The sequence below is a fragment of the Gopherus evgoodei genome, chromosome 2, assembly GCF_007399415.2.
Source record: "Gopherus evgoodei ecotype Sinaloan lineage chromosome 2, rGopEvg1_v1.p, whole genome shotgun sequence".
Lineage (NCBI taxonomy): Eukaryota > Metazoa > Chordata > Testudines > Testudinidae > Gopherus > Gopherus evgoodei.
The window spans coordinates 171,602,884-171,624,359 of record NC_044323.1 but is presented as its reverse complement, the minus strand read 5'-3'; the positions used below and the strand labels follow the sequence as shown (position 1 = coordinate 171,624,359).

Here is a 21,476-nt window from a genome sequence, read left to right as displayed (position 1 = left end):
GAGCCCGAGTCCTGCCTGCTCGGGGCCAGGCCAGACTCTCACTCACCCCGGCCCCGCACTCCCCTGAGTCTCCTGGGCCTCCCTCCAGCGCTTGCGGAGGGGGGGAGGAATCAGGGATGGGGGATTTTTTTTTGCTCCGCCGTCATTTTTTTCCTCTCTGCCCCCCGCCCCGCTCCTCCCCCCACCACATCACGATATTTGACCTGGGTGATATGGTCACCCTGTGCATGACTAAGCTGTGCCTCCCATGCTACCATGGCTATGCTGCTGTTTATAGTCAGGCCAGCTTGATGAGAGCTAGTGCATACATGAGCATATCATATCTTTGTCATGTAGCTGGAGCCTAAAAGTTACATAATATGCTTTAATGTACTGCTGTTTCAAACATAAAGCACACTGTGGAACTTCTACTGCATGGTAGCAGGGTCAATGTGACTAGTTAGTGTTTGGCAAGCTAGTGCACTGTAGATTGACACCCCTACTTGTCGTGCACTAAATCTCATGTAGACATGCCGCAAGCATGGGATAATTTCAAACCCAAGGGAAGATTTCTCAGTCATGAAAAGGAAGAAATGGAGTTATAATATTTTGAACGTAATTTTAATTAGTGTTTGCTACTATGACTATTACAGTACTTTTTTTAGCAGACTTATAAAATAAACAGTGCTAATGTTCCACACTCTCACTTCACGCGCACACACATTCTTAAAGCTATAATGCTCAGATTGCTTCCTTATTCTTTCTAGTTGCATTAGACCTTTTATTGATTTGCATAAACTGCTTTCCATCAAGTACCTGCAAGAATCAGTGTCTGTGGCTTTTTTTAATTAAGGTTTGAGAAGCGTATTTATATTCCTTTGCCTGAGGACCACGGTAGGACTGCTATGTTTAAGCTTCACCTTGGGAACACCCCAAACAGCCTGACAGAATCAGACTATCGAGAGCTTGGAAAGAGAACTGATGGCTATTCTGGTGCTGACATCAGCATCATTGTTCGCGATGCACTGATGCAGCCTGTTCGGAAAGTGCAATCAGCCACTCACTTTAAGAAAGTAAGTATATAAAAAAAAATAATAAGTAGCGGGATTTCTAACTCCTTGTTTCTAGCGTTCAAATCTCCTTTTATTTTGAGATTTCTGGAAATTGAGCTTTTAACTTGTGGTTGGTTAATGTTACTTATGTGTGAATTTTCATATGCTTTTAATCTATGAAAAGAAAGTACATGCTAGAACAAAGACCTTTTCTCTTAGCTCTGTTTCAGAGAACTGGTCTGAGCATGGCACAGGAGTCTGTAACTTGTATTCCTGGCTCTGACAAATTTCCTCTGACTACTGCTTAAAGGGACACCATCAACTTTGAAATCCTCCACTTAAAACCACGTTAAAAGTAGCTAACTTTAGGTGTAAACTTCTTCCCTGAGCTCTGTGAGAATTGTCAAAGGCTTTTATATTTGCACTTTCCTTTTGTATTTCTCTTTCCTGTTGCTATAAGAAGAATCTATACAGATGGCAATTGCTTATACATGAGCACTGAAAAATCTGCAAAGTAAATAAACAGGAAAAAATAAAGGCTTTTCTCCATCTTTAAGCTCTCCCAATCTTAGCAGTGAGTTGGGACAATAATAGGTAAAAATATTTTTGAGTGACTTTTTTTAAGTTGATGGTGTCACCTGAGCTCTCTGAGCAGGGACTGTATGTCACTATTTGGACAACACCTAACATCTTGTGGGTTACTGTCTCAGCACTTAACATGCAGCAGTACAATGAAAGAACTTTTAAAACTGCCATGGGATTCCATGTATATTGTCTTGCAGAGATTTCTATATCAGATACAGTCCATTTTAAAATGATTTTTCTAACTGGACTAGCAAGCTCAACTTGAGCTGAAAGTCGGCTGAGTTCTTTCCATCTCACAATGCTACCAAATTCTACAGGCCAAATTAGGTCTGTTACATCTCTGCAACTCCTCTGCCTTCACAGAGTTTTCCCAAGTGATTGGGACTTGGGAACTAATTCTGTTGATGCACAAAATGGAATAGTCTTCAGCTTGCCTGCCTAGCTTGGTTCTGCAGTGCTAAAAGGAATTAAAAAACCTTAAAAAAAAAAAAATCTTTTTTTTGTCAGTATACTCAGAACTATACTTCTACATATACACTAGGAAGAGATATATTGAGTAAGCTAGTGCTGTTCTTTCTATAAAATCCCTTTTCAGGGTAGAACCATACTTAAATTATTATTTATATTTCTGCTATAAGTTTTGTTTTGTAGCTGTTAAATTACATCTATCAGGAATTTATATAAGCTTCTCTGCACAGGTGCACATATTTGCTTCCTTTAGCAAAAGTAAAATCTCATTTAACATTTGTTTGCTTTTGAAACAGTGTTTTCTGGGAGAAGCAGGAAAACTATACCTGTTCTCAAGATGGTTAAGGATAGGGTTTCATTTAACTTCTATTTGATAGCAGTTCTGCCACTCTTTAGAGGGTTGTAGGGTGACCAGACATCCCTTTTTAAAGAGTCCTGTATTTAAGCCTTCCAGCAGGTGTTCCAACTTTTTCTTAAAAACGGGCCAATTATCTCATATTTTTTGGTGTTGTTCCCCCCCCTCCCCTGCCCCGAATCAATATTGGTGGGTCCTGCTGCTGGCCAGATCCCTGCTCACCAGCCACCCGCCCACCAGAGATGAGTGGGAGGATCCAGTGGCCGATAATGGGGGGGGGGGGTGTGCAAGGTTGGTGGTGGGACAAAGCCGCAGTGTGCAAGGCTGGCTGCTCCCTCTGCTGGTCTATCAGTGCAGCCCCTGCTGCATGCCAGCTCTCTGCCAGCATGGTCCCTCCCCCCATCCTGTTTCTATCTGGCACTGGCTGTGCGCTCTGGTGGCTGGTAAGTGCAGGCAGGCTATGGCCAGTTATGTGTCGCCTCTGCTGACTACCCATTGTCCCTTTACGTGCTCCCCCTCTCGCCGTCCTCTCCCTGCTTTTCCCCTTCACCCCCAACCCCGTTGCTCCTCCATATTCACCCCCAGCGGGGCATATCCTCCCAGCGCTGTGGAGAAACCACCTGGTCAGAGTGCTCAGCTCACTGACAGCCTGGCCAGCAGGCTCCTTCCTTCCCCCACCGCCTCTGGCTGGGCTGGAACCCCAGGAAAGCCCAAGACCCTCCAGCCCGGGGCGCTGGCCAGGAGGAGCCAAGCCCTGCATGTGCAAAGCCCCGCACAGCGTTGGCACAGGGAAGCCTCTCAGCTCCTCAACTAATTCTGGAATGGTGGTGGGAAGTGATTTCCAGCCTGTTTGTGCCCCGATCCTGTAGGCTCCACAGCATCCTTAGCACCCTCTTCACCTGCCCTGGGTCCTGCCCCCAGGGAGCATGTGGCTGCTCCGTCCCTTAGGCACTCCCCTCTGCTGAGCCACGTCTCTGACTGGGTTCACTAAAGCGCTTACAGTCAGGTTCCCTGGGCCCTGGTGCACAATGCATCCTTAGGGCTTAACTCCTTGCTGCCTGCACTGTAGCTGGTGGACAGGAGGCAGTTGGGTTATGTTGGTGGCCCACAGCAGCCTGGAAGTGTTTGCTGCCTTTCGACACTGGGCAGGAAAGGACAAGCTGCTTCCAGCCACAGGGGAGGGAGATAGAAGAGATGAGCTCTGCAAGGACACGGGCCAGGTCATCTCTTCCCCCGCTCCTCCCCTGCAGCTGGAAGCCGCTCCTGTCCCTTCCTTCCTACGCAGTGCAAAAAGACTGCTGCTGGCCACATTCTGGGGTGAATCCTGGCAGAAATCTGCTGAGGGGGGCATGTGATCCTGCGTGTCCCCTCCACATGTTGCCTTGAGAAGACACGGCACCAGGTACTGGGAGAGGTAGGTCTGTCCCTGGGGGTCAGCTAGGCATAGAGGGTGAGAGCGCTGGGCAGGGAGGGTTGGCGCGCGCGCTCTCTCTCACCCACCCCCACCCCCCATGTGAGAGAGGTGTATGGGTGGAGGGGTGTGTTTGTCACCTCTCCCCATGTGAACCTTAAAGTCTTAAAGATAAGAAGCTAAATAAAAAGAATCTAAGTACGCAGTATTTCTTTTTAACAGGGGCTCTGTTAATTTGATGTTAATTTGAATGTTTGTACTGCATAGTTCTGATTGACATTGAACTTGCTTGAATATGAGAAATTTTACCAGGTGTCCCATATTCAGCATAGGAAACATGGTCACCCTAAAGGGTAGTGTCTTTCTTTTGTTCTAACTAGAAGAACTTTTATTAGATGGAAATTAATTCACACGTGATTTTTCTTAGAGCCTAAATTAAACCCTAAATTAAACTGAACTCCTACAATTATTTTTGGTTGAAGCTAGGGTTCTCATCCTATATCACCTTCAAAATAACACATTCAGCCTCATAACACCTATGGCAAGGAGAGAGAGATTCTTGTTTTTACAGATGAAGAAACTGAAGCACTGCTATTAAGGCTCTATATACACTACAAAAAAATGTATTGAAGACAGTTGTGCCTCACCTAATTAGAACACAGTTAAAATTTGTAAGATGCACTGCCCTCAGATATGATATGATTTTAGACTGGTTTGTGACCCATTGCAACATATTAGGTCCAGCCACATTTTAATTGTGCTGTAACTAGGTAACACAGTGGATTGTGGATTGTAAACAAACCCAAAATTATTTTCCCAAGGTCACAAAGGAAGTGTAAGGTAGAGATGGGACTAGAACCCTGTCCTCTGCTCCGATTTCTGCTCTAATAAAGACCACACTTCATCCCTGACCTTTTACTTGTTCATGCCTAACAGGGACCATTATAGTAGCCTTAAACCCTGAATAGAACCACATTTAGTTCTTTCACGAATGGTAGCAGCTAAGTGGTCAATAGTACCAAAGGCTGCTATCAGATCTGATAATGAACAGACAAACCTGTTTAGATTCCATCACCATGAATAGACTGCTAACCTAAGGGATCAACAGCTTTTTTTCATGTGATACAGCCTGACTACTGTACTCCAGATTTAACTGAAAGTGCCTTATCCTGATATTTTTAAAATAAATAACGTAAGTACATTTACCTTTTTAAAATAAAACTATTTTAAATATGAAATTATGATGACGTGTGTTAAGGACTAAACTTTCATTCTAATCTATTTAATTTTTTTTTTTAAATTAAGCAATACCAGCTGGAATCTTAAAGTAAAACTGGTGAAAGTTACTCGTTAAGCACCTGGAATCAAAATGTTTGTTTCAAATGCAAAACAAGTTTTAATAATTGTTTTTTTCTCATGTATCAAGCACGTTTGAAGTAGTTTTATTTAATTTAATTTAATTTAATTTTAAAAAAATTAAATACAGAGTTAATTTTAATTTAAATCCAACTTCCTTCTAAATATAGCTTGACACAAAATAAAAATTAATCTAATAAATGAGAAATGCATATCACCATTTTCTAACGTAATAAAGAGGTACAAAATTAAGAATCTGAATAAATGTAAGTAAAGCTATATAGTTCCTTCAGGAACCATGTATAGTATATCCTGGTTAGCAAAAAAAGAAAATGTTGTGTAAATACTCCTATTTAATTGTAAATCAACTTACTAGCCAATGAGAATCAACTCCTTAGGAAAATAAAAAGTAAAAATCCAAAACAAGACTTCTAACATTGATTATTTAAATCAAGATTTCCTGCTTGCTGATTTAAATCATAAATAAAATTGATTTAAATCAGTGATTTAAATTATCCATCTACTCTGCTTTATCCCAGTGTTCTCCATAGCCTTCCCTAAAAAGAGTAGAAATGAGGGAATAACTAGTAATATTGTCAGTGTCAGGAAAGATTTCTTAAGCAGGGACTTATCCACCATCTATTTTAAGACTGACTGGTATCTTGCCTTCCTGAAGGGAAATATTAATGATCTGTCAGCAAACCTAATGTCTTTCTGCTGGATTTTTACTACTGCTCCTTGTTTGATTGTAACCTCTGGTTTAAAAAAAAAAAACCTGTGGGATCCTAATTCAAAAAATGCTTTGATCTAGAGAGAAATCCAGTAGACCAGCTATCAGTTACACTGGCATCTTGAGGAAGCTGCACGAGGGATTACTAAGGATAATTTATTCCAAATCTTGAACAGATTGAGTCAGTATGAGATTTTTAAAAAAAAATTCTACAGCCTGGAAGGGAATTAGGTAATAACTGTCCAGAGTATACTATTTACTATTCACAGTTCTTATACTGGTAAAGGAAGCTTAGTTGATAGCTTGGTAGTTTCAGTTTAAATCCCTAGATTTAGAAATTTGATGTCAAGCAGCAATAAAAGCAATCCTACAGTTGTGTTTCTTAGAAAACATGTATTTTTTCTGGTTCAGCGTAAAATCCCTGTATTATACCTTACATAAAGTCACCTTCCATCTGACAATCTCCCAAGTGGTTTCTTTGTCTGGTGAAGATGTCTGAAATTATCTGCTGAACACTTTAAATATACCTTAACTTGTGTTTAAATGTCATCTTAACTAAACTTCCAATCCAATCATATCCTAGCAAAAGGCACTAAAACTTGACCCTCTCTAGCATTTTTGATCTTGTTCACATCAAGCTACAAAGAATAAAATTTCTTGAGGTGGTCACAGAGATCTACAACTTTGTTCTAACTTGAGTACCAGAGAGCCATCTAATAATACAGTACTGTTGCAGTTTATAGAGCAACAAAAGGGCAGATGGTCAGGACATGTAGTCTTGTTTCTATTCAAATGTTTTACCAGTGTTCTGGAGTGCTGCTTCAGGAAAAGCTTAGCCTATCTGCTCTGTTGTGCCTTCTGGGATACAGTTACCTTAATCATGGGTGTCAAAAGCTTACCCTTATTCTTATTATATTAGCTCAGTGTGTCCCTGATTCTGATCAAGGCTTATAGGTTCTAAGTGCTGTACCAAAGCAGAGTAAACCATTCCTTGCTCTGAAAATTGTAGTCTATTTAAACATATAGGCAGACTACCAAGCAAAATATTCAGTAGGTCAAAAGTATAAGACTCACTGTTACATTCCCCCCAAAATCCCTGTACTTTAAAAGCAGTTTGCATGTATTCAGAATTACTGAAGATGTATAATATAACAAATGACAATGTAAAATAGCATTGTCAACACTAGTTATGCTGCTTAAAAACCTAGTAAGTTAACTTTGGTCATATATATATATTGGATATATGACTGTGGAAATAATGTATAAACTAGGGCTGTCAAGCAATTTAAAATGTTAATCGCGATTAATCACACTGTTAAACAATAATAGAATGCCATTTATTTAAATATTTTGGATATTTTCTACATTTTCAAACATTGGTTTCAATTATAGCAATACAAAGTGTACAGTGCTCACTTTATATTTATTTTTATTACAAATATTTGCACTGTAAAAAGCAAAATAAATAGTATTTTTCAATTCACCTAATACAAGTACTGTAGTGCAATCTCTTTATCGTGAAAGTTGAACTCAGAAATGTCGAATTATGTACAAAAAAAACTGCATTAAAAAATAAAACAGTGTAAAACTTTACAGCATGCAAGTCCACTCATTCCTATTTCTTGTTCAGCCAATCGCTCAGACAAACAAGTTTGTATACATTTGCAGGAGATAGTGCTACCTGCTTCTTGTTCAGAATGTCACCTGAAAGTGAAACCAGTGGTCTCACGGCACTATTGTAGCTGGCGTTGCAAAATATCTACATGCCAGATGCACTGTGAAGATTCATATGTCCCTTCATGCTTCAACCACCATTCCAGAGGACATGTGTCTATGCTGATGACAGGTTCAGACAGACAAATGTTCATTTTCATTATCTGAGTCAGATGCCAGCAGCAGAAGGTAGATTTTCTTTTTTTGGTGATTTGGGTTCTGTAGTTTCCGCAATAGAGTGTTGCTCTTTTAAGATTTCTGAAAGCATGCTCAACAGCCTTTCCCTCTCAGATTTTGGAAGACACTTCAGTTTCCTAAACCTTGGGTCAGGTGCTGTAGCTATCTTTAGAAATCTCACATTAGTACCTTCTTTGCATTTTGTCAAATCTGAAGCAAAAGTGTTGTTGAAATGAAGATGTGCTGAGTCATCATCCAAGACTCCTATAACATGAAATACATGGCCAAATACAGGTAAAATAGAGCCAGAGACATACAATTCTCCCCCAGAGTTCAGTCACAAATTTAATTAACACTTTTTTTTTTTAAACGAGCGTCATCAGCATGGCAGCATGTCCTCTGGAATTGTGGCCAAACCATGAAGAGGCATACAAATGTTTAGCGTATCTGGCAGTAAATAACTTGCAATGCCAGCACAAAAGTGCCATACGAATGCATGTTCGCACTTTCTGGTGACATTAGAAATAAGAAGTAGGCAGCATTATCTCCCATAAATGTAAACAAACTTGTTTATCTGAGCGATTGGCTGAACGAGAAGTAGGACTGAGTGGACTTATAGGCTCTAAAGGTTTACATTGTTTTTGAGTGCAGTTATGGAACAACAAAAAATCTACATTTGTAAGTTGCACTTTCACGATAGAGAGATTGCACTATAATACTTGTATGAAGTAAATTGAAAAATACTGTGTTCTGTTTATCATTTTTACAGTGCACATATTTGTAATGAAAAATAGTATTAAGTGGGCAGTGCATACTTTGTATTTTGTGTTGTAATTGAAATCAATATATTTGAAAATGTAGAAAAACATCCAAAATAGTTAATAAATGTCAATTGGTATTCTGTTATTTAATAGTGCAATTAAAATTGTGATTAATCACCATTAATTGGAGTTAATCATGAGTTAACTGCGAGTAATCAACAGCTGGGTTCCCTGTAAGCTGCAGGGCCACGCAGCAGGCTATTTAGGACCATGCAGGTCCCCCAGCCCCTCCAGAGTTGCCCGGGAGAGGAATCCCTCCCCAGGCCCACCAGAACTGCCATGGTTGGGGAGAGACACCCCAGCCCAGGCCTGCTGGTGCTGCCATGACCAGGGAGAGGAGCCCTTAGCCCAGCCCAGCCCCGCTGGAGCTGCTGTGGTGGGGAGATGTGCACCTCCCCCCAGCCCAAGTGCTGCTGGGGGGGAATCTCCCCACCCCTCTGCTGTAGCCCCAGGGCAGGACAGCCTGCAACCCCACCCAGCACCTAATCCCCTCGCATCCCAACCCTCTGCTCCAGCCCTGAGCCCCTCATTCCCAACCCCACTCCAGAGCCCTCACCCATCTGTACCCCAGCCCTGAGCCCCTCATCCCCAGCCCCACCCTAGAGCCCACTCCCCCAGCCAGAGCCCTCACACCCCTCTCCCCTGCACGCCAGCCTTCTTCCCCAACCCTGAACTCCCTCGCACACTCAGAACCTCTTGGCCCCACCCTGCCACATGAATTTTGTTATGTGCACCAGTATGGAGGTGATGTGTCACACATCACTTCCACATTAGTACACACAAACAAAATTCATTCCGCACGTGGGTGGGAAAAATTATACTAGTGCTGTCTCTCAGTGTTCCCTCTGAAGATTACTTTTTTTACTTCCACTAGATGGCCCCACTTTCCATCTCAAGTTCTGTAATGCAGGAGCTGGAAAGCAGCTCCGAAGAGACTGAAGCAGTAGCTGTATGTTTACAAGGGGCCTCTGGGGATTTCCTGTCTGCTATGCACTCTAGGATGACTATCCAGATGTTACGGGAAGGCTGATAGTAGGGGCAAATCACCCAGCACAATTACCAGAAAGTGGAAAGGGTGTCCACTGTAACCCTTGGCACTCTTAGCATTTCCGTAATCCTGTTTATAGATTCGTATAGTTGCTTCTCAGAAGCACTTCAAGCAACTTCTTTGGCACTGATAGTCATCTGCAAGAACTTAGACCTTACCCAATCCCCAAAGAAGCAACAGATTTCCGTGAAGTGATCTTTATGTTCAGCTGTTGCTGCCACTGCCCTCATGGTCAAAAAGATCTGGCTTCTGTTTCACAGGACTTCAGCAAGAAAGTGGAGCCTACTAAAGGGAGGGAAGTCAGACTAAAAAGAGGGCACTCTTTTCAAATAAGGCCAAAATTTATTTCAATTGTCAAGAATCTTATATGCTGCAACTGTAGTTAGTAAATATTAACATTTTTTGAAAACATAAGACCTAACCGGTGGTTTACCAATAGAGAATCTTTTGGAAGGCGAGAATAAAATAACTTTCCTCTCTCCCACTCCTTGCATAGAAAATAGTGAAAAGTTCTTTCAACATTAATTACTTTCTGCAGCAAATAATGTATTGACTGGCATCTGGGTTTTTTATCTTCTGTCAGTGGTCTATACATTTTTTTCTATAATATTTCATTTGTATGATTATTTATTTATTTATTTATTTTTGTTTCCAGGTAAGAGCACCGTCACTGGCCGACCCAAATATTTTGGTAGAAGACATGCTTACTCCATGCTCCCCAGGTGATCCTAATGCGATTGAAATGACCTGGATGGATGTCCCAGGGGATAAGCTGTTGGAGCCTGTTGTTTCCATGGTCAGAATTTTGTTTTCATTACGAAATGCATTTCTTCATGCTTCATAGAACTTTATGATAATCTTAAAGCAAAGTTTTCCAACGTGGGTGCTTGAAGTTAGGCACCTAAATTAGTGGCCTGGTTTCAGAAGGGCTGAGTCACCCATCAGCACTCAGTTAATCCCAGCATGCCATTTTAGTCATGAGTCTGGTACAGTTTGTTCAACAATTGTAAGCCCTTTTTGTTATACAGAGCCAACTCTCCCCACCCTGACTTACAGCTTCCCTGTATTCATCCTGCCCATCAGCTGACATGCAGCTAGCACCTTTCTCTTATCAGCTGTTAATTATGTGGTAGCCTTTTCCATCACTGTCATCCCTGAATCTCAGGATTGTATTGCTGTATTGAGAGAATATAGTCAATTGTTATACTGCAGGCTGGTGTTTACAGATTGAAAATATTGCTGAAAACTCCTATTATCAAATACAATTTTGTGACAAGTGATTATATATGTGTATAATGGTAGTTTCAGTGGATTTTGCATAAAGGTGTATGAGGGTCCCCTCTCCTCTCCCCCTCCCTTCCTATACTCGTCTCTTTAAAAGAGTTAATTTTTACTCTGGAGCATAGAATACATTTATTGTGTGTAGAGAAACAACAATTCTATCCTGTTTATAAAACAGATCATAGTCTTTGTCTCACTCGATTTCAGTTCAGTCACTGTAGTGAAATCTGTTACAGGACACTTTCTGCCATATTTTTCCAAGAATTGCAAGACCAGATCTATACAAAATAGTGGATATTTGGCTGGAGGGAGAGTTGGGGAGAGATTTGAGCTGCTACTGTCCATGTTGTACCTATTCAAGTAGTGAAAGAGAGATTTTATCAGATCATCAGCACTCATGAAATTTAAAAGCACTAGCTGGGGTATTTTAGCTACAACTTTTACTCGGAGTACAAGTAATCTGCTTTGGGGGACTTTTAATTTGTAGTAGGTTTATCTCAGGCTACGTCTACACTACAGGATAAATTCGAATTCGCTTAAACAGATTTTATAAAACAGATATAAAGTCGATTGTGCGCGTCCACACTAGGCACATTAATTCAGTGGTGTGCGTCCATGGTCCAAGGCTAGTGTCTATTTCTGGAGCGGTGTGCTGTGGGTAGCTGCTGTAAAATAATGAGGCCAATAACTTCGATTTGCATCCACACTAACCCTAATCCGATATAGTAATATCGATTTTATCATTACTCCTCTCGTTTTGTAGGAGTACAGAAATCAATTTAAAGAGCCCTTTAAATCCGATATAAAGAGCAGTGTAGTGTGGACGGGTGCAGCGTTAAATCGATTTAACGCTGTTAAAATCGGTTTAACAGCATAGCGTAGACCAGGCCTCAGACTAAATAGGATTTAGCCCCAAGGCACTTGTTGCCTACTGGGCAGCACACCACCTCAGGTTCTTACGATTACCCATTTTTTTTTGTTTTTTTTTCTATTTAAGACAATCACGCATTTACAAGTTGTCAGTTGAATGACAGACACCTTTGACATGGCATCTCTGGCATGACTAGGAGTTCTGAAAGCAGTATCCGACGAAGTGGGTATTCACCCACGAAAGCTCATGCTCCAATACGTCTGTTAGTCTATAAGGTGCCACAGGACTCTTTGCTACTTTTACAGATCCAGACTAACATGGCTATCCTTCTGATACCTGAAAGCAGTAGCCAGTCATAGCAGGAGTCTATTTGCTGCACTTTCAGAGAACTTTATATGGCTCTGGGTGTGTGTGACCCTGTTCTCTTAGTTTGTTTTTAAATGTTCTATACTGTTTTTCACCATGGATGTCTGACTACTTGCATTTTACTGTCTGTATCAGAACTTCTCTGTGAAACTGACCAGTCTAATTTTGCCCTCCGTTCTGATAAAATTCTTTAATTTTGAAAGCCTCTAGTTGGAATTACCTTTTTTTTTTTTTTTTTAGAAACTAGCTCTTTACTTAGGTTTCAGTGCTTCTCCATCTCCTTTCCCAAAAACAAACAAAAACTAAAAATTAACACTAGCCATATTGTATCTGTGCACCTTCAGGGTATTTGCATAAGTTAGTCATACACAGATGTTTGTGCACACCCAATTTTGCAAGTCTAGTCTGCATCTCTGTCTGATGGTATAACAGGGTTTTTGTCTGTTACAGTACTATGTACTGTATTTTTGGGTACTATGTAGACCTTTTTTGTTACACTTTGGAGACTACCCAAACCTGTCACCCCTACCCTGGTACTTGGGGGCCTCTGTACTGTGCAGCTGTGGTTCAGATCCCTGATACCAGTAGCTAGTCCACAAGCATATGGTGTCACTCTGGCTCACTAGCCTACTTACTCTTTTGCACAGTGACACCAACAACCCTTCTAGTCCTGCGTCTCCCCAACTATGTCCTCCCAGGCACTTAAACTTTTCCCCTCTGGTTCCTTGCCCCCAAAGGTGTGAAATCAGCCCCCCAGCTCTCAGTTCACCATGGTGCGCACATGCCACACAGTTTGCCCAAAAGAGACCTGTTTGGGACAAAAATGAACACAACTGTATTTCATAGAAAATCCGCAGATCAAAGATGAAATAGTAAGGGAAAGCAAACATCTGACTGTCACAGAAAATAAACATGAAGACATAACCTCAGCCTTTGCACTTCTATATCAGATAAATTCCCTTTTCTAATATAAGTTACCTATTGCCTTAATACAGTTTCCCAGCATACCCCAAGCTATAGGAGGGATCCAGCGTTCACAGACAGCCTCCTGCCATGAAACTGTCCTCCAACTTCTGGATTCAGCTCAGTTCCAAGTCTGCTTTAAAAAGGGTTTTCCTTTTCTGTTTTTTTTTTCTTTTTTTCTCTCAGTCCATGATGATGCATGGTTAATCACAGGTGTGAAGTTTCCTCCTGATTTGATGTTGAGGAGCCACTGTGTTCTTTTCAACTTCGAGTTATTTCAGAGACTTTCCATTAACTGTAATGGTTCACCGTTGTCCTTTCCTGGGATGGACTGCAGATAGTTACTTGAAGCCTGGAGCTGGGTTTGTGTAAACCAGTGGTTCTCAAAGCTGGTCCACCGCTTGTTCAGGGAAAGCCCCAGGAGGACCGGGCCGGTTTGTTTACCAGCCGCGTCCGCAGGTTTGGCTCGTCGCAGCTCCCACTTGCCACGGTTCACCATTCCAGGCTAATGGGAGATGCGGGAAGGGTGACCAGCACATCCTTTAGCCCACGCTGCTTCTCACAGCCCCCATTGGCCTGGAGTGGCGAACCACAGCCGGTGGGAACTGTGATCAGCCGAACCTGCAGACACGGCAGGTAAACAAACCAGCCTGGCCCATTGCGGTTTTTTCCCTGAACAAGCAGCGGACTGGCTTTGAGAACCACTGGTGTAAACAACTGTTTTGCGAGGTGCCCCTCCATGCCTGAGTGCTCATCACCCTACTGTAAAATGTGACTGAAGTTGCAGCACAGTGTTCTATATATACAAATTTGTGTGTGTCATAATGGTTGTGTTTAGAACATTACAAGATTTCATAAGACTTTACTCGATATATTTTTATAGTACTGTAACATTTGTATGCAATCAGTTGATTTAACTACTTATTTTGAGAGTTCAAACCTTTTGTTCTTCTTTAAGAGATGTCCCTGTGGGTGCTCTGCTCCAGGTGTTGGAGAGACCCTGTGCATTTGCTCAGAGATTTTTACAGCAGTACTCGTACCGGTCACGCCCGTGCAGAGCCTATCTCCCCCCTCTGCCCCCCAGCCCCAAGTGTACCTAAATATTATGCATGCGTGACTGATCTCCTCAGTTCATTCTCTACCGTCCCCAGCCTGAGATGGAGCTCGGCAGACTCATTAGAGGATTTCTTCTCTCCCTTGTTCAACTTTTTTCCCTCTTAGTTTAGCTTACCAGTATTAGATAGTTCTTCTCTTTTTTAATTAAAACAAAAAACCGTTTTCCTGTCACCGCAGCCGCTTCCAACATGCCTGGCTCTCCAGGTTTTAAGCGCTGCTCTAACTGTAATGATGCTACCTCTCTTTCAGATGGCCTCTCTAAATGTATTAAATGTTTGGGGGAGTTCCACATCCCCCCCAAAATGTGCCCACTGCAGCAAGTTGAAAACCAGGGCATGCAAAGACAGGGAGCTGCGGTTAAAACTACTTCTGCAAAAATCCCTTGGACCAGCCTCAGACCCGGGTTCTGACTCTGCTGTACACCGCATCTGCCCCTCCCGCCCCCACTTCAAAGAGACAAAAGAAAACTTCCAAAAACATCAGTCTCTCTCACCCACAAAGGGTATTCGCAGGGATAAGCCTTCTCCAGGTACTGCTTCCCTCCCCACGCTCCCTCAGCTGACTACCTATGATGCGCCAGGCTCCTCTGGCTGCAGTGGTCACGGTCACGCTAATCTCCAGTGCCAGGGCTTCAGGCTTTCAGTTGGCTGCCTCTCTCACTAGATGGCAGTGACAGAACACTCAGGATGCTGGTGCAGAGGAACCCCTCCTCACAACAAATTCCTCTCACACAGCTCTCCCCTCACAGAGGTGCTGCGGCACCACAATTCACACACTCAAGGGACCTGCTGGTGTCACCTATCCTGCAGTCACCCCTGCTTAAGACCGACTTCTCTCCAGGCACTCAAGCAAAGTCCAGTGATGAGGAATCTGGGCTGCAGGGACAATGTTCACCTTATCAGATCTCCCGTTCACAGACCCCAATCAAGAGAGGTCATAGAAAAGCTGCCTTGTCCTACTCCCAGGGTCCTGCCCCATGGTGCGTGAACCCCTGGATGGCACTACCCATGCCCTTCCCACCACAGTGGCAATATTGGGCTCCATGGGTTCCTTATGAGTGTGGTCCCAAGTATTATACCACTGCAGCTAGACATGAAACCGGCTTGGTGCCACCAGCTGGCGACCCTGCCACTGACTCCAGACATCAGGCAGCCCTGTCACAACTGCAAGAGCAAGGACGGCCTGCCTCTAACCCTGTAGAACTAGTTGTTCCGCCTGATGAAGCATTGTTTCCTCCTCCCCTGATATCTTCAGACGACTTCTCAAAATTTCAAGACCTGTTTAAAAGCGTTGCCAGTGAGCTATGAATTAACCTGGAGGAAGTCTCTGAACAGCAGCATGAGCTAACTGACATCCTGCAGCCCTCTTCTTCTTCTGGAATTGCATTATCTATCAATGCAGCCTTTTTAGAACCTGCCAAGGCCATTTGGCAAACCCTGGCTGCAAGCCTGCCTACCTGTAAGAGAGCAGACTGAAGTACTTTATTCCTTCCCAAGGGCTTGGAATTTCTGTTTACTCACTCAGCACCAAACTCACTGGTAGTAGACACAGTTAACCAAAAGAACAAACACCAGATTCCCCACTCCACCCCTTCCAACAAGGACAGTAAGCAATTAGATCTGCTTGGACATAAGGTATCCGTTTATTCCACATTGCAATGTCGCATTGCTAGTTATACAGCTGTTTAGCAAAGTACGACCACAAAAATTACAATAAATTCATGAACTTTATTTATCACATTCCAGAAGAAAAGAAACAATTTACAGCCATAGTTTCCAAGGGACAAATCCTCTCCTGCACTGCTCTTCAAGCTGCCCTTGCTGTGGCCAATGCTGTGACACAGTCCACTATCACAGCAGTCGTGATGCGCCGACGGTCATGGCTCTCGTCCTCTTTCTTTCCCCAGGATGTCCAGAGTACCATTGAGGATCTCCCCTTCAACGGTAACCACTGTCGCCTCCACCACAAATGACGAGCTCTACTCCATGAAGGACTCCAGGGCAACTGTCCGGTCTCTAGGAATTTTAAACCCCTACGACCAGAAGGCGACAATATAAATATCAGCCTTCCTAGCCACCATGCTACCCCGCGTACATCCAGCAATTCCATAGATCTCACGAGCAACAGCAACGCCAGAGATCTAGATACCAATTCCGCGGTCCCAACTCCTCGGCAGCGTCTCAACCCCCTTCAACTAATAAGCAAATTTGAAGCCTTGGTTAAGGGTATAGAAAACGATATTTCCACTTCAGCGCTTACACCGCCTGCCCCTATTTTTGGTCACTGCCTGTGCCCATTCTCCTGTCAATGGTGAAATATTACAAGTGGGCTTTAGAGGTCGTCACAGTTGGCTATTTCATCCCTTTCCTCTCCCTGCCTCCCTCCTGCCCACCCTCCCTGTCCCTCTTCAGGGACTCCTCTCACAAGCAACATCTCCTTCAACTGGGGGCAGTAGAAACCATGCCTGAACAACACAGAGAAAGAGGTTTCTATTCCTATTACTTCTTAACAGAAAAGGAAAACGGGGGATGGCGACCGATCCTCGACCTCAGGTGGCTAAACAAATTTATCAAAAAGCAAAAATTCAAAATGGTTATCCTCACCACTATAATCCCAGCACTGGAACAAGGTGATTGATTTTCAGCCTTCGACCTACAGGCCACCTATTTTCATGTGACTATTCCCACAGATGTTTTCTTCATTTTACTCTCGGTTGACACATTTTCAATACAGAGTGTTGCCCTTTGGCCCATCTACTGCCCCAACGTTTTCTTCTAACTGCTAGCCGAGATTACTGCCCACCTCAGGAAACGGGATTATATTATTTCCTTACCTCAACAATTGTCTCCTCAAAGCCTCAACACTTCGATCCACGCAGCTTACTGTCGCTTGCTCCCTTTCCCTTGGCCTACAAATAAAAACAAATCCACCTTATCTCTTACCCAACAACAGAAGTTCATAGGAGCGCACCTCGATTCCAGAATGGGAATAGCGTCTCTCCTGCTCACTTGTTTCAACACCATAAAGCTCCTAGTTACAAAACTTTGCAACAGTCCCCAGGTCACTGCACGAGACTGCCTGCAACTATTAGGCCACACTATTAGGCTTACCTCGTGTGCTTTCATGGTAAAAAATGCATGCCTATACATGAAGTGCTTTCCAAGCTTGGTTGGCCACAGATTACAAACTGAATGTACACGCTCTAAACAAGCCTCTATCGATACCCTTCAGAGTCAAAGACTCCCTCTGATGGTGGACAGTTCCCTCCAACCTCTGCTCAGGAGTCCCTTTTCTCCAGGACTCTCTATCACTTATAATGACTACTGATGCATCCCTCACCAGATGGGGAGCACACATGTCCCACCATACAGCCCAGGGGCGATGGTCTTCCACCGAAGCCTCCCTACACACAAACCTCCTTGAACTGCGAGCCATGCGCAATGCCTGCCGTCACTTCTTCCATTCATTCAGAACCAACATGTTCAGATAATGACAGACAACATTGCATGCATGTCAACAGGCAGGGAGGGGGGCTCGATCTCACTCGCTTTGCACAGAAGCCATGAAGCTCTGGAATTGGTGCCACGTGAACAACATCTGGATATCAGCCACCTATCTTCCTGGGGGCCCTGAATACCATTGCGGACAAACTAAGCAGACATTTTCCCTGAGATCGCGAATGGGAGATAAATCACATGATCATACACAACATATTCCATGTTTGGGGCTATCCAACCCTGAGCCTCTTCATGACTGCGAAAAACAAGAAGTGTCCCAAATTTTGCTCCAGAGTGGGATTGGGCAACCATTCCCTAAGAGATGCATTCCCGATATCATGAGCTGAACACTTAACGTATGCTTTCCCCCCCCAATACCAGTTCTCCACAGAGTTCTGACAAAGATACAGACAGATTGTGCCATAGTAATTCTCATTGCCCCGTCGTGGCCTAGACAGCCACATGGTCCGATCCCTATCTCCTTGTGATGCACTGCTTTGAAGTCACCTGGAGTGGAGCACCCACAGGAACATCTCTCGAAGAGGAGATTACTCACTTTGTGCAGTAACTGACATTCTTCGAAATGAGTGTCCCTGTGAGTGCACCACTACCCACCCTCCTCCCTCTACTTTGGAGTTGGGGGTAGCCTCCATTGTAGAGAAGAAACTGAGGAGACTGGTCACGCACGTGTACTGTTAAGGTACACTCAGAGCTGGGGGGCAGGCTCTGCGTGTGCACGATGGGTACGAGTACTCCTGTAAAAATCTCAGAGTGAAGGTGCAGGGTCTCACCAACACCTGAGTGGAGCACTCACAGGGACACTCATCTCGAAGATCGTCAGTTACTGCACAGGTGAGTAACCTCTTCTCCCCTTGGGGTGTCTGGACCCAGATTGTTACAGCTGGTTTTGCTGGACATATTTAAGAAACCCAACTTCTTCACTGGCAGAAATCCAATGTTTTGTCTTTCAGTGTTAGAAATCAGCTCTTGTTCTTAATCAGATCAGGCGTTGATTCTTTTTAAAGAGTAATATCTGTTGTCAGTTCATTTATGATCATTGTCTAAAAAATAGCCCTGTTAATGTTTCGTGTGTTTGGCAGGGATTTTTTTAATAGTATGGTTGTAATGTACCTACTCCAGTCAATCAGTACTACGTATGATTGAAACTACAATTTTTTGTCCTGAATATATCAGTAAGTACTTTTTATCTCCAGGGCTCTGGCTTCATAGATATAGATTAGGAAAATCTAGTGTGTCATAGTGGTGATTGGCTGAATTGAAATGACACCGATATTAGCCTTTTGAGACAGTTTGCCTGTCAGTCATGAATAGCTAAACTTTGCTATATATCAGTTATAAAATATTTGCTTCATATATCAACTCAACTTGTATTGTACCATGGCATGTACTTGAGAACTCCTGATTTCCCTCCCCCAAATATTAAATTATTGAAGTTACACTTATGATAGTGAGCAACAATGGACAGACCTATCATATGAAGTTATTCTTCACTTCCACTAAGCAATGATGAACCAAGTTGTATGCTGGTTACCAGAGTAGGTTAAACCGTAAAAATTTTACTGGCCAAGATTTCACTGTTAGAAGTATATCAGTGACATTTCTGTCTTTATTCATTGACCACATATTTTATATTATGGAAAGTATGCACGTAAATGTTTTGGTCATTTACACTTTTGTGTAACTTCTTACTTCCATGTTTCATGGCTGTCCCAGTTGATGATTTTTTTCCAGTTTGCATATTAGCAGCAAGATTATTGGATATGATATTGTTGCTAATGTTGTGTTTATGAAAATACTTCTGTTCTTAATATATTCATCTGTGCTGTTTTCTTTCTCTGACAGGCTGATATGCTACGGTCACTGGCTAGCACAAAACCAACAGTAAATGAACAGGATCTGGAAAAATTAACGAAGTTTACAAAAGACTTTGGTCAGGAAGGCTAAACCAAAGACAGTCGTGGAAGATTCGAGCTTATGTTTTCTCTTTTATAGGTATTTTTGCCTCCTTACTGATGGCATTTCAAATAATTGCCAATGAAAAAAATCACTTCTTTCTTACTTTGCACATGGAATAGAAGATATCTTTGCAAAGACCCTTTGAGCTTTTGTAATGTATTATTTTCCTCAAATGTCTATTAAATGTCTTCTACTGAGAGGTAATACTAAGAGTATAATTTTAGGATCATATGGCAAAGCAAAAGTGATGTGGTAAATTGTATTTAAATATTAGAAATCTCTTAAAAGATTAGTTAAGTTTTACTAAATGTTAAATTTTAGGCTATATCTGGTAGGCCTGACTATAAATTATTTATGAAGTCCCTTTGGGCCCAATGATAAATGACCTTTTTGGGGGTGGGAGAGGACGTGTGTAACTGTCAAGTGTTCTGAAAGTCAATTAGCCTGCACATTAATTGCTTTCTTTTCAGTTAAATAAATACATAAAAATTTGCTAATAATCAGATATTGCAGATGTACATGTCCTGTAAAATAGGTAAGCAAAGAACACTGTGATGGGGGCTAATATTTTGAACTTATGTAATGGCCAGTACTTATGATAGATACAGATATTGAACTGGTACTTGGCTCTCTTTCTGGTGTGCTGTGTTTAATTATTGCCTTAAAACAGCAAATTTTTGTTTTTTAATTCTACTAGCTGATAGACATCTTCACTGTGCAATCTCGCAAAGACTTAACTAAATTTAAGAATCTTGGAAGAAAGTTCTTCACTGATTTTTTTTTTTAATCCAGATTTACTTTCAATAGGAGTTTCAACCAAACATATAGAATGTTTTAAAGTACTTGCCTAAGATTATGTAATTGAAGGCCTGCAAGGTATAACCAGTCTTTGAATATTGTAAGTGAGATGCTTCTGGAACTAACTTGTGATCTTATTTTCAGAACCTGGGAAATTTAGGGAGGAAGTAGTAAAAGGCTACAACTTTGAGATGATGGGCTAAATTGTCCTAAGTAGATACAGTGCATAGCATGTATCAATTTAATGCTTAAAGATTTTGAAAATACCTCTCTAAACAAAATACAATAGTAGTATCGTTACTTTGTGATTTTTTTCTAAAGGATTCTAAGATGTGCCTGAATGTAACTTACAACACTATACTGTCATCATTGAGTTTGTGCCTTGTAAGTTTGCACTGTAGATATGAAAGATCATTGAGGTATTTAGAATACAGTACATTCCATTATTACTGTAAAATTCTATCCCTGCATATGCTTTGTTTAAACTAACTTGCATTAAAAAAGAAATTTGCACATTTCGTAGATATATGGTCACCTTTTGATGGGTTTGGTTTTTTTTATGTACATATTTTGTGTACTGTATAAATCATAGGACTGGTGAAATTTGCTGTACTTAAATTAAGTAAAATGTCATAGTACAACAACTATACTCAGCTTATTCCTTCAGTATTTTCTGGGAGGTCCTGGACAAACTTTCTACTGCAGTTCATGGGTACAGTTTGCACTATTACACAGAAGCAATCTTCAGATATTTCTTATAATCCACATAGTACTGAAAGTTCATTTCCTTCCAGTAATCTTTCACTGTATTGTATACACCCAAATTCCTTTTTACATCATTCAATTCAATGAAATAGTTGTGCCTTTGTCTCACATTACAGTGTGTGCATAATTCCAAATATTTACAAACCT

General features: G+C 42.0%; 1 protein-coding gene across 2 annotated transcripts in view; it reads left to right on the top strand.

Moving 5' to 3' along the window:
* The window catches only part of VPS4B (vacuolar protein sorting 4 homolog B), a 47,609-nt gene extending 26,396 nt beyond the window's left edge, over positions 1-21,213 (top strand). For both annotated transcript variants that reach the window (XM_030552273.1, XM_030552274.1), the window contains 3 exons: positions 833-1,052; positions 10,351-10,491; positions 19,653-21,213. In XM_030552273.1, the coding sequence (XP_030408133.1) occupies positions 833-1,052; positions 10,351-10,491; positions 19,653-19,754 (463 nt within the window). In that variant the 3' untranslated portion in view covers positions 19,755-21,213. The remainder of the gene's footprint in view (positions 1-832; positions 1,053-10,350; positions 10,492-19,652) is intronic.
* The last annotated feature ends 263 nt before the right edge of the window (positions 21,214-21,476 follow it).